This window comes from Monodelphis domestica, chromosome 6 (genome assembly GCF_027887165.1).
Source record: "Monodelphis domestica isolate mMonDom1 chromosome 6, mMonDom1.pri, whole genome shotgun sequence".
NCBI lineage: Eukaryota > Metazoa > Chordata > Mammalia > Didelphimorphia > Didelphidae > Monodelphis > Monodelphis domestica.
Window position 1 is genome coordinate 126,568,256 of NC_077232.1, and position 14,294 is coordinate 126,582,549.

The window sequence follows — 14,294 nt, forward strand, 5'->3', positions numbered from 1 at the left end:
TTATTTGTACAAAATTGTTTGCATATTGTCTCACTTAGACTAGACTGTGAGCTCCTTGAGAACAGGGACTATTTTTTACCTTTCTTTGTAATCTCTGGGTTTAGCACTTAGATAGCAGGTGTTTAATAAATGCTTATTGACTGGATGAGCTTCAATTCAATTCAAAAAGTATTCATTAACCATCTAGTATGGATCAGAAGGTCTGGCACAACCTGATTGTGATGAATTTGTATTTCCTCTTAATAATAACAGCTTTTTTTGTAAATACTAACAAACTATCCCTTTAGTTTTTAGCATTGCAGAATTTTTTCAGGAATAGAAATTGACTCCCATGTTCAAGTGTTTCATTTAAATTCATTTTTGTCAGGGATCTGGGTTTTTTAAATATCCCTAGTACTCAAAAGGAATCTAGGAAACTTGATGAGATTTACAAATGCAAATAGATTTATAAATAAACAACAGAGGAGCCCATAAATAATTTGCCAAGTAGGAACAATTCCATTTCATCAGTCTGCAAAAGCTTAAACACAGAAATAGGCATTTGCAGTCTTCTTGAAGACTAATAAACTCATATTCGGAGTGTGAGAAGAGGCAAAACTCAGAATCATGGATCTTTCTTGGAATAATATAAGTTTAATTTCCAGTTCTTCAAAATTAAATCTTGATGTCATCATCACTCGTGCTATGATCAATAAATGAAGGTAATAAGAATTCTCTTAGCATTTCTCACATTTCATCAGTTTTTTCCATGACTGAGCTTACTGAAGAAATATCTATTATTCCCTTCTTCCCAAGGGTCAAGTGATTCCTTAGATATTTTTCAGCAGGTTTTTTTTTTCAGTTCTTTAACTGCATTCATGAGTACACTAAACAAGTTCCAATATATTTGCAAGGTCCATATTCTCCAATGAAGAAAAATCACAGATATTTTATGGGGAATCAAGTCTAAGTTGTCCAGAGCAGCCAGTCTACTCCTTTTATTTCCTCAAAAGGGTAACCTATGAAAGGCAATTATAAGGAAAATGTTACTCACACAAAGCATTTTTATATACAAATTTATTTGGTAATTATAATTAAACATAATTTAGAAATGGATATTTGCTAAGCTTAGACTATTAGTCCAGAGACTTCAGTATTGGGATTTACTTCTTAGTTCTCTTTTTTTCAATTATATTTCACTTGCCTTGGTTACTCAAGATCATAAGCCTGTAAAAGCCATTTCCCTCCCTTTGTTTAATAAAAGGTCTTTGAAATTTTAATAAGAAACATCCAGACAATTCAAGAGACTTATTCTTTTCTAATCCAATCTTGATGGTAGCTAACAAATAAGTCTACAAAAAATTTCTTCTTCTAGAAAGTCCTATGTTTTATGAATTCCTCTCACCCCTTCTTGATCCCCAAACCAGTTTCTAATGTGAAGATTAAATTTACCCCTCCGCTGATTATGAAAATGAAATTAATTAACTCTCCCCAGATTGTGAAGATTAAATTGTAACCCCTGCCCATTTTTTTAGATTTCATCACCAAAAGTATAAACACCCTACTTATAGTAGTGGGGAGATCTGCCCATATTTTAGATTTAATCACCAAAGGTATAAACACCCCATTTCACACATTAAGTGGGATGTCTGTGACCCATGTGTGAAATAGCAGGTGATGAACCAAAATCAACTGACTGACCTCTAAAAGCAAAAGCATCAACTGTGATTGGTAGACATAAAAATTAGGAGAAGTGACGCAAAAGAATGTGCCTTTAAAAGGGATTGACAACTGCCTGAGTACAGTTTGACTTGGAACTCTCACTTGGAGTGGAACCTTCTGTGAGAGAGAGAATTCTACTGGGAGTTTGACTTGGAGTGGAGACTGATAAAGAATCTGCTGACTGGACTGACATGTGGTGAGTGAAAAGCTGACTCTTAACTGCTGTTTTTTTTTTTTCTGAAGAGACCAGCCTCAGGAAAGATCTATCCTCTTTTTTTTTTTTTTAACCCTTACCTTCTGTCTTGGAGTCACTACTGTGTATTGGCTCCAAGGCAGAAGAGTGGTAAGGGCTAGGGAATGGGGGTCAAGTGACTTGCCCAGGGACACACAGCTGGGAAGTGTCTGAGGTCAGATTTGAACCTAGGACCTCCCCTCTCTAGGCCTGGCTCTCAGTCCACTGAGCTACCCAGCTGCCCCCAAAGACCCATCCTCTTGAGAGACTTCCCTGGGTCCTTGGCTTTGCTGAGGCCAGTTGAAACTAATTCTCCCTGCCCAGTGAGGGCAGAGAGTAAATTACTTAGTGCTTAGGCTAGGTATCTTACCCTATACTCTTTTTGATTTCCTACTTCATTCTTCTCTATATTTTGTAAATAAATTGTAAAATAAATCTCTTTGGAATTAATTAAATTCCTGGCGACCACTCCTAAATAATCAAGTCCAACCCTTTTAAAAATAATCCTTTCCCCCCCTTTCACTAAGTTCATATTTGATTCTTCAGATCCAGACAACAAAATCACTCTCCTAAAGAGTCAGGATATCCAATCTCTTTTTCACTGGAGTAAATCTAAAATATTTTTACAATGTTTGATCATCTATAGAAAAGATAGTTTACAAAAAATAATACATCACACACATCTGAGACAAATGAGACAAAATATGGTGCCCACCTAGAAAATTATCTATCCTGTTAGTCTCACAGATTTATCAGTAGGACTTTAATGGAACTGCTTATATTATTTTTAAAACAAAGGTGACTAGTTAGTTGAAGTAGTTCAAGATTTCACATTCTTGTCCAAGATGGCAGACTATTTGAACCTATAGTTTTGAAACAACCATCTGCCTATTGCATTCATAGTCATTCCCAGGGGTTTCTGAGTCTATAGTCAAACTTTATTTCTGGGCTCTCCCAAGGCATTTGACTCATCCCTCAAATCTTTCAGATCTCAGTATTTATTCATTAAGGGCTTTTACCACAGCAAGTAAAGCCTAAGAATAATTCCTTGCCCACATTTGCTCAGAGTTTTTGTCTTCTTGCACCCATATATTTAATCTATGGCTATAACCATACTGGTCACACTCTGGTCTCAACCTTTATTACACAAAAATAGCCTGCTTCTATGTTTTTTTCTCATGACATGAGAGTAAGGGATCCATCTCCCCACATTAAGTCTTCTTCACAATTGATCACGCTGATTTCATTCCCTCCCAATTGGAAAATGAAAAATAGATTTGCCCCAAACCCTAAATAATACACTTTCCGCAATGTGAAGCAAATCATGTTCAACTGGCAGGCCAAAGAGCTGAAACCATAAGGAAGACTTTCTATTTTTAAAATCTCTTTAGATTTAACAGTGACAGATCCTTTTAAGCTCTGAGCCTAGACACTTTATTGTATTCACCTACATAAATCCTTTAAGCTATCAAGCAGCCTATAATCAGAGGCACTGAACTAACTTACTAGTATGGGTCATAGATCTATTTCCTTAAGGTTGCTTTCTATTTCAGGATCAGTGGTCCACAGAATTCTTCTAAAAAATCTGCTGAGTGCAGCATTGGGCACAAATTCATAAAGAGTACATTAATCTGGATTTCCAGGCTGGTGAACTTAGTAAATTATTTTTAATACTTTGCTTTAAAAAAAAGAGGAATTTTATACATACTCTCCTTTACAGAGCAACCATTAGCATGCAGTTTAAAATGACTCCAACCAGGGATATAGAGCCCAGGGATGAATTGAAGTCTTCAGGGGCATACAGAGTTTAACAAACGAAAAGATTAGTTTATCGATCAGTCATGGCACTCTGAAGAAGTATTGATTTTGTTTCATGCCATCTAATTCAAATGAAACTGGTTTTCCAAGGTCACTACCTTTGCCTCCCAACCACATGGCAAATGTAATTTTGAGTAAAGTATAGGTTCATTCCAGCACTATAGTGTTACTCAGTTACCTCCTTGTGGTCTGGGGGTGACTCTGGCTTCTCAAAAACTATAGAAGCAAGGAATATTTTGAGCACCAGACACAGTGTTAGGGCAGTGAAAACAGAACTGCCACTGGGATACTGAAATGGAAGGGACATTTGTGACTAATAAAAGCAACATGAAAGCACCTGAGTTTGATACCTAGTTTCATGGAATAATTGATTAAAATAATAAATTACTGGATGGTCCATTTCTTGCTAGTTCCTCACTGATCTCTCCGCCACTTCCCATAAGAGGTCATGATATGTTTCCCTGTCTGTGATCCTGGGGAAAGGTATTGGAAGCCCTCTATCTATTCTATGGGTCAGTGGGCATGTATGTACATGCACATGTGTGCGCATGTGCACACACACATACACATACACCAATTGAATTCCTCTTAAGTTCATTTGAAGTTTCACACTGCTTGCCCTTTGTTGCCTTTTGTGAAGCTTGCACAGATAGGCTACATCACAGTCTTTCCAAGAACCAGTTTAATTAAATTTAAAGATGCTTTTCACCAGAAAGTTGGCCATTACTTGTTGATTTTTATTTGTTTTTTTTTTGGTAGTTTGGGGACCATAATAACTTATTATACTACATGGATAGGAAAGGATCATGAATTCTTGAAGGATTATAATAGACATGGTTTTATTCTTTCACCTTGGTAAAGAAACAATAAAACTGATTATTCACTTACTGTGTATATTGATCTTCCCCATTCACTGTAGAGAAATGTTCTAGTTCTGAAATGGGAGGAAGTCTTTCTGTTGCCCCCGTAAAAGCAGAGGACCTTCTCTCCTTGGTGGCTCCTGGTTTAGAGGACAAAGCTGTTTTAATTTATATTGGTCAAGAGCACCTCAAGTCAAGCAAATAGTAGTAGCAATGAGGATGAAGATGAGGATGAGGGTAACAATAATCATAATAATAGACAGCTAGTGTGATACTCAGATTTGCCCTTGTTGGTAAGCTATACATGTGAAGTTATTTACTATTCAATTCCAAGCTAACATTTGGAAACTAGGAAGCCTGTTTCCAGCTGTGTTTGACAAGAGACTGTCACTGGTTTAGGAACAGAGCTCCTTAACTGGCTACAGAGCCCAAACTCCATGGATATACCAAAGGCATGATGTGATCCATCCCTTTGGGGTTCCTCTTTCTTTTAAAAAACTGCTAACTTCTCTGGCAAAAAAATTGGAAAATGAAGGGATGCCCTTTCATTGGGGAATGGCTGAACAAATTGCATTATCTGACAGTGATGGAATACTATTGTGCTCAAAGGAATAATGAACTGGAGGAATTCCATGTGAACTGGAACAACCACCAGGAATTGATACAGAGAGAGAGGAGCAGAACCAGGAGAACATGGTACACAGAGATGGATACACTGTGGCACAATCTAATGTAATGGACTTCTCTACTAGCAACAATGCAATGACCCAGTACAATTTTGTACAAACACTATCCATATCCAGAGTAGAAATACAGAAGAAAAACAACTGCTTGATCACATGTATCAATGGGGATATAATTGGGGACGTAGACCCCAAAAGATCACTCTATTGCAAATATTAATAATTAACAATATGGAATAACCATTGTGCCACTAAGCTTCCTGGGACAAGTATGGGTGAATTTATGGGTTTCAGGAACTCCCAGAAGGCCAGAGAAGTAGTTGCTGCAGTGTCCTCTGGAGTAGCCATTTGCAGACTGGAGCCAAGAGAAGAGTCAGCACTGAAGAGAGAGCAGCCACCAGAAAAGATCAGTCTAAGATAGTGGTTGGTAACTTCTCAGGATGTGTTCAGTAAGGTTGAAATGGTAAATGGTTAATTAGCAAAAATGCTCAACTGCATTGTCTTGATGAAGCTTACTACCAATTTCCCAGCAGATTTTAATCTGGCTACAAATTGAATTTCTGAACCGCATTTAAATTGTTCTGTTAATATATGCTATGATTCTCATGCTTATACTTACTTTCTGTATGAGAACAAAATGACTTGTCTTAGACCTGATTTATATGATGTATTGGTGCCTATTTTATTCCTCCCCTCCATTTGGGGGAAACCATAAAATAGAGGCAAAGAGAAAATTGTCCCCAGATAGTCAGGGTTGGGATCATAAACCAGAGAATGTGAGAATTGGAGAGCCTATTCCCTTACCAGGAAGCCAAGTCATCGCCAAGCTGAGATCCAGGCAAACCACAATGGTAGATAAAGAACAAGGAATGAACAAGTCACTAGCCCTTGTGTGCTGCTGGGCAGTGCCTAGAGAGCAACTCTAGACTAGATAGCTTTTATAGAGAACTGGAAAGTGTACAAAAGCTCTCATATGTTCTGTCATTTGATCTTCACAACAATCCTATGAAGTAGGTGCCATTATCATCTCCTCTATAGATGAGGAAACTGAGGTTAAGAGTGGTTGTATTGGCTTATCAAGGTTCCTACATTAGTGGCTAAGGCAAGATTTGAACCCAAGTATTGCTGATTTCAAATCTAGCTCTTCATCTACTGCTTCCCCTACCTGCCTCAAATATCATACATTATAAGTAACAAAGCAAGAGCTCTTTTTTGCAATGGTAAAGAATTAGAAACTGGGGGATGCCCATCATTTGGAGAATGGTTGAACAAGTTGTAGTATCTGATGGTGATGAAATACTATCATGTTGTAAGAAATGATAAAGGGGATGGTTTCCAAAAAACCTTAGAAGACTATATGAACTGACAAAGAACCAGGAGAATGATATACACAATAACAGCAATATTGTAAAGACAAAGAACTGCAAGAAACTTAGTAACTCTGACCAATACATTGATCCACAACTCCAAAGAATTCAATATGAAAAATGTGATCTGCTTCCAGACAAAGAACTGATGGATTCTGAGTATGGGTTGAAGCATATTTTTTTCTTCTTTTGTCTTGCTTTGTTTTTTGTAATACTGCTAACATAGAAATATGTTTTGCATAACTTCATATGTATAATGAGAATCACATTTATTGCCTTTTTAATGAGTGGGTAAGAAGTGAAGGGAGGAAAAGAATTTGGAACTGAAAATAAAAATGTTTTAAGATCATAAAAAAATTAAAATGAAATGGCAAATACATATCACCATAACAAAAAAGGGGGAAAAACTGGAAAGAGATTAACCAGCAAACAATTTATCTACCTATCAGAGATATTCCATGTGAGAACAAAGTTGGTTCATAATACAAATGACTCTGTAAAACAAGATGGAGGAAGATGGCTGAAAAATATGGGTACTATCATCTCAAAAATTTTTTTTCAAGGAAGTAACAGTCAAAAAGAAGTTTGACAAGAAGCCTGACTAAGTCAGACTTCCCCAAAACATCTATAAATTAAACTGAAAAAAAAAATGGTATGTGTGTGGGTGTTTATACATATGTATGTTTGTATGTATGAAAATAGAAAATATCTACCAGCATTTCCATAGAAAATATATTCTAATTGCTGATGAAAATGGAACTAGCACATATTAGACACTAACATGAGAAAGTGAAAATAGCTCTCAAAAAAAAAAAATCCTGTGCCGAACAAACACAAATGGAAGAAATCCAAACTTCCCTCTTTGAGATATCTTGAAATGTGTTCACTGAGTGATTTTAAAATTAAATCCCCAAATGAGCAAAAATGGAATAGTCCTCCATAATAGAGGCAAAGAGTTAGCACTGAGTACAGCCTCAGTGGCAAGTACCAGAAGAGTTCTTGGAGAAAGAGTCAAGTTCAAGCCTCAGTTCACATACAGAAACAATCAAATGATACCCTGAAGTGCTTTTAGATTTTTCTGGGTCATTTTCAATGTCTCTCCAAAAAAAAGGAAGGCATTATCTTATTTTGTTCTGGTAGCTGCAGCAATTCTACCTGATACGATAATATTCAAAACTCTACAAAACTTGATGAAAGGCAAAATATGAGCTGTCTTCTAATTCTTTTCTTGAGAATAGGTGAGATGAGAAGGTTTCTTTTAAAAAGTTTAGAGTGATAAGTTTCCCTCTAAAAACTGGTTTAAATAACCTCTTATCTCCAATATCGTTAATTCTCTACCACGAATCCAATATATCTCTCTTTGGGCAACAGAAACGGTCAAGAATATCCAAAGACTTTATATAGAAATGGTCAAGATTCTGAATCAAACATTTCTTTGAATTTTTTCAAAGGGCTCAAAAGAACCAGAAAAAATGAACAGTCTCTGGCACTGTTTTGCTTGCCCTCACTGAATTTAGCTGACAAAATGGTTTTCTCAGCAGTAAAGCCTTTGATTAGAAATATGGCCCCATTTCTATTATGTGCTCAGAGAAAGCCTAGTCTCTGTCAGTGGTAAGATTTTTCATTTTCTCTATGTTTAATTCTGTTTTCAAAATTCACTTTGTACCAAAAATGGGGAAGAATTGAAATCCATGGCTTCTGGCTTTCTGGTTTTTAGTCTCAATTCATCATATTCAAATATTTTCATGTCCACTGAGTAATAGTTCTGCCCTTTTTTTCCATCTTGTTCTTAAAGATTTAAGAGTTAGAGGCATGGAAATACAATCACCACAGCCATACTAAGCTCCTCAGGGCTAACTCCTCGCCTCTGTTACTGGCAATTAATTATTCCATTTGGGGCAATTTGTGAATTTAAGAAGAAACATAAAACAAAAGTTCAAGGTCATTTTCTCTCTCTCCTCTCTCCCTTAAATTTATTTATTTTCTTTTATTTTTAAACCTTTACTTTCTATATTAGATTTAATACTAAGTATTGGCTCCAAGACAGAAGAAAAACAAGAGCTAGTCAATTAGGGTTAAGTGATTTGCCCAGGAATTTCTTAAGCCAGTTTTGAACCTAGGACTTCCCACATCTAGATCTGACTCTCTGTCCACTGAGCCACCTAACTACCCTGTTCCCTTAAATTTTCTAACCTGTAAAATATAAATAATAATACCTGTCAAATCTCTCTGACATCAATGGGTATCATAGTATTTAAAGCTAAAAAGAACCTCTGAGACCATCTAGGGAATGCCTAACCCTCTCATATTTCAAATGAAGAAATTAAAGACTCGCCTGAACTTATTACCACCAGAATGTAGTAGATTCAGATTGGAACTGAGGTGTCTGAGGTATTTCCAAGGTCAGACAAATTATATAGTTGCTGTGATCATATTACAACATTATAAAAATGTTTGATTAAGGAAAATGTATTATGTATGTAAAAATCATTATTCGTTCTTTTCTGGTACTCCACTTAGCTCTTTTTGCTTACTTTTCTGTCATTTCCTCAGTTGCTAGAATTGGGGTAGGGTAGGATGGGAAAGCAGGATGAGAAGTGAAAAGGGCATCATGAAAGTCCATCAGGAATTCTTAGAGTTTCTCAAGTATTTCATTTTCATATAAGCATCCTTTCCAAAAGTTATGGTGCTCAAATTAACTACACAGATTTCTTTGCTCAAGGATAACATATTCAAGACATGTTCTCTTTGGAAACTACAACTGTGTTTTTTTAATCCGTTCTGCTGAAAGTCTTTGCTGGAGAGCCAGCTTTCAACATGGGTACTTTCTATTTCATAGCAACTACTCTCTCTCAAATCTTAATATCTTTTCTGATTGACATGAGCATTCAGCTGAGCCACAGCAAAGTTGATGCATAGTTCTGACCTTTTCATTCAACTTAGATAGACATTCCGTGGCAAGTGGCTCTTTGTAGGCAAAAGAACAGATTATGGAATCACAGGACAGATTTCCATCAACTGAGTTGCCAATTCAAATTCATGAACTACCATTCCCAAAGCTCCATCTGTCCTGTGACCAGTGATCCTAAACCTACCCATCTGTTCCAAATGTAGGTTGTACAGAAATTAAATCAGAATATTAAAATATCTAACTTTCATTTGTTTGTCTCACTTAGAAGAGTAACTATGACTAAGGGCTTTCCTTGAACAATTTATCCATTGAAAACATCTATAGCAGTCAGTAGGCTGAACCAATGATTAAGCTACCATTTAATTCCCATTTAAAATGTCCTCTTTAGTGAAGTAATGAAACTAATGAATTGATCATCCTTTTTCTGCTTTTGGATAGATATTTTGAACAAAGATAAATTATAGAAAATCTTTGAACAATTGATCATTTTTTCCTACTCTGTATTTTCCATTTGCTGATGGCACATCGGTAAGTACATCAAATAAATTAGTATATGTTCTTCCAATGTATAAAGTGTAGAGTTTCATTAGCAGATGTATTTGTTGTCAACTGCCTGTAGCTTACTAATACTCATCAAAGTCAAAGTCTTCCTTTTAAAAAAGGGAAATAATCCTCCACTCTCTTTTGGAATTCACTCTTACCCAGGCAGATGGCTACAACTTTGACTGTTTGATGTATATGAATCTGAATCATAAGAGTCATAAATATTATAGTTAAGCAAGTGAAAAATTAAATTTTCATGTTGCCTGGTTGCAGGACATCTGGCATCAGCAATTTGTCTTCCCTCCTGCAGGAACTCAAAACCTGCTCCATTCGTGTTTTCAAATATCACTCACAAGTGTATTGCAAATGCTAGCCTTACGCTGCTGCTCTTAATTTTGGCCCCAGAAAACTGTCAGCTCTAAATTACTGGGTGATTTACTTGTTCATGATATTTAGTGATTCTGTCTCTTATTGAAAGGTATTTGTTCTAGTTCACACGCCTATTCAAAGAAAGCATAAGACAATTCTATCCAATACTGTTTCTAACTTTCTGTAGCTAGAATTCATGTTGCCAAGCATCATCCTTTCAAAAGAAAACTGGACTAAAGAGGGCAGCTGGGTGGCTCAGAGGATTGAGAGCCAATCCTAGAGCTGGGAAGTCCTGGGTTTGATTCTTACCTCAGACACTTCCTAGCTGTGTGACCCTGGGCAAGTCACTTAACCGTCATTCGCAGTCCTTACTTCTCTTCCTCCTTGGAACCAATACATAGTATTGCTTTTAAAATGCAATGTCAGGGTTTAAAAAAGAAACTAGATGAACTTCCATGTCCAGGACCAGATGGATGAAAACAAGTAAGAGCCTTTTGGTCTAAGCTTTATAACAGGGACAGGTAACCCTATGTCACCAATACCACAATATACTGAGATATTGCACCTCTTTCTTTTGTTGTTGTTATTGTTTCCTCCCTCTTTCTAGCCCTCTCCATTTCTCTTCTCTAACTATATCACTCTTTTCCCCTTCTGTTATCTTTCTTTCCTTCTGGCTTCCTTTTTCCTTTTTTTTATCCCAAGGACTTATGCCACCAAATTACTTTTTCTTTAAACCCCAAGGATTAGTAGCTTCCAAAGTCATTACTGACTTTTTTGGCTATGTATGTACAAACACTGGAAATTTATCAATACAGAAATGACATTTCCAGATGGTAAATATAACCTTCCTTTCCTCACACCATACCTCCCATGAATATTGAGCTTTCTAGTTAACAGCCATATTAGCCAAAACAACCTTATAAGGTACATAGTGCAGGAATGATAGATTCATTATAAAGATGATAGAATTAGGAATAAAAGAGCTTATGTGATTTGCCTAGCTGACATACATTTAGTTGACCATAAAGCCAAGATTTCTGGCTCCAAACCAAGTGGTTCCCATTAACATCCCAATTATATAAAAGTTGTGTGTTACCTTAAAATAAGCTAATGATTTACTAAATGAAGTAGTAATCTGCTAAACCTGTTTTTCTTGTTTGTTTCTCCTTTATGTGACCACTCTACAGAAGTGGAAACAAAATGAGTATACTAGGTGTCAAGATCAAGAACTGTTTAATTTTTATATGTTTATTTCTAGTGCTTGGACATTATGCCATTGTGGCCACTATATTGTAATGGATGCTTAACAATGGACCAAATAACATTTTTCTTAAGTATTTCTTTATTAATTTTTTTTAAGTTTCTATGTGGATTTTCTTTATCTGGGGCTACATTAACTAGTGTAGTTTCGTAATATAAATCAAATGAATGAGTTAGCAGTTTCAGAAATAAATCTGGTGGATTTCTGAAGTTAAAGGCCAAGATTAATTTTTTTACTATAGGATAACATTCCTTCCCTTCTCAAAAATTTCTAGAACATTTTGGCTTTCTCTATCCTCCCCACTCTGACCCCATTGCACTAACTCACATTATCTTTATCTGTGTACATTTTGTGTCTTGGGGAGTAGAATGTAAACATGTTGAAGGCAAGAAATATGTTATTTTTGACCTTTTATGTCCCCAATACCTAACACAGTGTCATAGAGATAACAAACACTTGAAATATATTTAATTTCAATCAATAGAATTATTACTCTTATGTTATCACCTACCATTTATGCTTAAATTCAGTTTAGCTAATGAATACTTAAACATGTCAACGGAGTTGTGATGGCATTGATGACATTATTTCCTCAATTTGTTCATTTTGTAAAATCTATCCATACTTTCAAATACTAAGCAGTTCCTGTGCATGTCTTCTCTTAAATCCTTTATGAAATATCTACCTAAAGCACACCAGAGACCTTCTGCTAGGGTCTTTGAGCTTTCCCTGGTTACTAATGCATTTGTCTTATTCTATGCTTTTGCTACATTATTGGTAATATTCATTTTCTAATCATATATTCTCTGAATGATATCTTTTACACATTTCTTTCATGAAAGTCATCACTGATAATATGCTATGATCTGTAGTTTATTTTATACCAGATGATGAAGTATTCCATAAAATCATCTTTCTTGTTGAGTTTGAACATTCAATGAAACTCCCTACCAAGTCTCTTTATTTGCTTTTCCAAGGATAATCTATAAGTTAGCTCATGATTTAGGTTCAACTTCTTTATTTCTTCTGGTTTCATTTAGAGTGAGGATGTCCAATTTGACATGATTTGGTAGTATAGTAACTTACAGATCATAGAATCATAGTTAAAGCTACATGGCACCATATATACCTTGTAGACCAAACTCAGTTTACAGAAGAATAACTGAAGCAAACAAAAGTTAAGTGACATGTCCAAAATCTTCAGTGTTTGAAAAGGGAATTGAGTCCAGATGTTCCTGACTCCAAATCAAAAAATGTAATTAAATTTAATTCATATGAATGAATACTTAAACATGCCGGTGGAGTTGTGATGTCATTGATGAGATTATTTCCTTAATTTGTGTAGATTGTAATATCATTCCATACTTTCTAAACCTTTGTAGCTTAATTAAATTAAATTAAATCATAACCTATTTAGTCTGCCATGGAGAATCCTCTACTTAGGGGGCCCTTTTTCACTTCCCAACTACCATCACTGAAAGCTGTGGAGACAGAAGACCACACCATACTGCTAGCCACTTTGTATTTTTGCTTTGTCACACCCAAAGGATTCATAACTTAGTGACAAAGCTACCAGCGATGAGCTATTCTCTACTTACTTAGTCTGGTTCTCAGACAGTGGGCACAATCTTTTGTCAGTACCATTTCTCCATCTCCATGAAGACCTGTCAAAGTTTATTGGCTACTCTCATAGTTTTTAAGAATCTAGCATCCCCTTTATACCATGATGAGGTCTTGGTGTTAGTACAGTAGAACAGGGCTTATTGTTCATTATTTCCTATCTTTATTAGAAGACTCATGCAGCTTACTGTAGCTTTCTGGGTCTAAAAGAAAATATTAGACCTATAAGAAACCAGATTGTTGGCATATGAAAATTTTAATAAAAATTAGAAGCAAGATTTATATTATTCAAACTACTTATGGCCACTTATACATGGAGCTTAAAGTAGAGTGGTCACCATTTGTGTAATATATGAACAAAAAGTATTGGCCAGTGAAAGCAATGTAAATTATTATGTTGGCTAAAATATGAACCAGAAATACTCAGGGATAGATGAATACATTTGTATTCTAAAGGAAAGGGAAATACAAAAAAAAATGACTTCATTCAGTAACTTCTCCTATTATAGAAAATGAGTTCTTGTTAATCTCTGTTCATTTTCTGTCAGTCAGTGTTCCTCTCTTTTGCTCCCAAGATGAATATATTATCTTGGATGGAGAACAGTAAGATATGAATTTGTGTCAGTGTTTACTTTATGATTCAAGAACTAGCATACAGAAATTCTGAAAAGTACAGTTGGAACTGACATATAGCTGTTTTGAAGAGATATGTTGCACAATCTTGTCTTTCATTCATGTTAGTTCTTTTCCACAGAATTTTACTGGTCTTTTTTTCTTCCCATTTCCAGAGATATCTCTAATCTATCATTGCACAGGGCGGTCTCAAAGATGGCACCCAAAAGAAGTATTATTTCCTTTCCATTTATTTCTCAGATAAAGGACAATTTACAAATGGAAGAAAGCAATCTATAAATTGAGGGAATGTAAAT

At 35.6% G+C, this 14,294-nt stretch overlaps 1 protein-coding gene across 1 annotated transcript in view; it reads right to left on the reverse strand.

The window, feature by feature from the left end:
• Positions 1–416: 416 nt before the first annotated feature.
• Positions 417–14,294, reverse strand: part of TMEM156 (transmembrane protein 156) — a 42,451-nt gene continuing 28,573 nt past the window's right edge. The window contains exons 7-8 of the mRNA XM_056803798.1: positions 4,640–4,751; positions 417–998 (exon numbers count right to left, since the gene is read on the reverse strand). Coding sequence (XP_056659776.1) covers positions 986–998; positions 4,640–4,751 — 125 coding nt within the window. The 3' untranslated portion in view covers positions 417–985. The remainder of the gene's footprint in view (positions 999–4,639; positions 4,752–14,294) is intronic.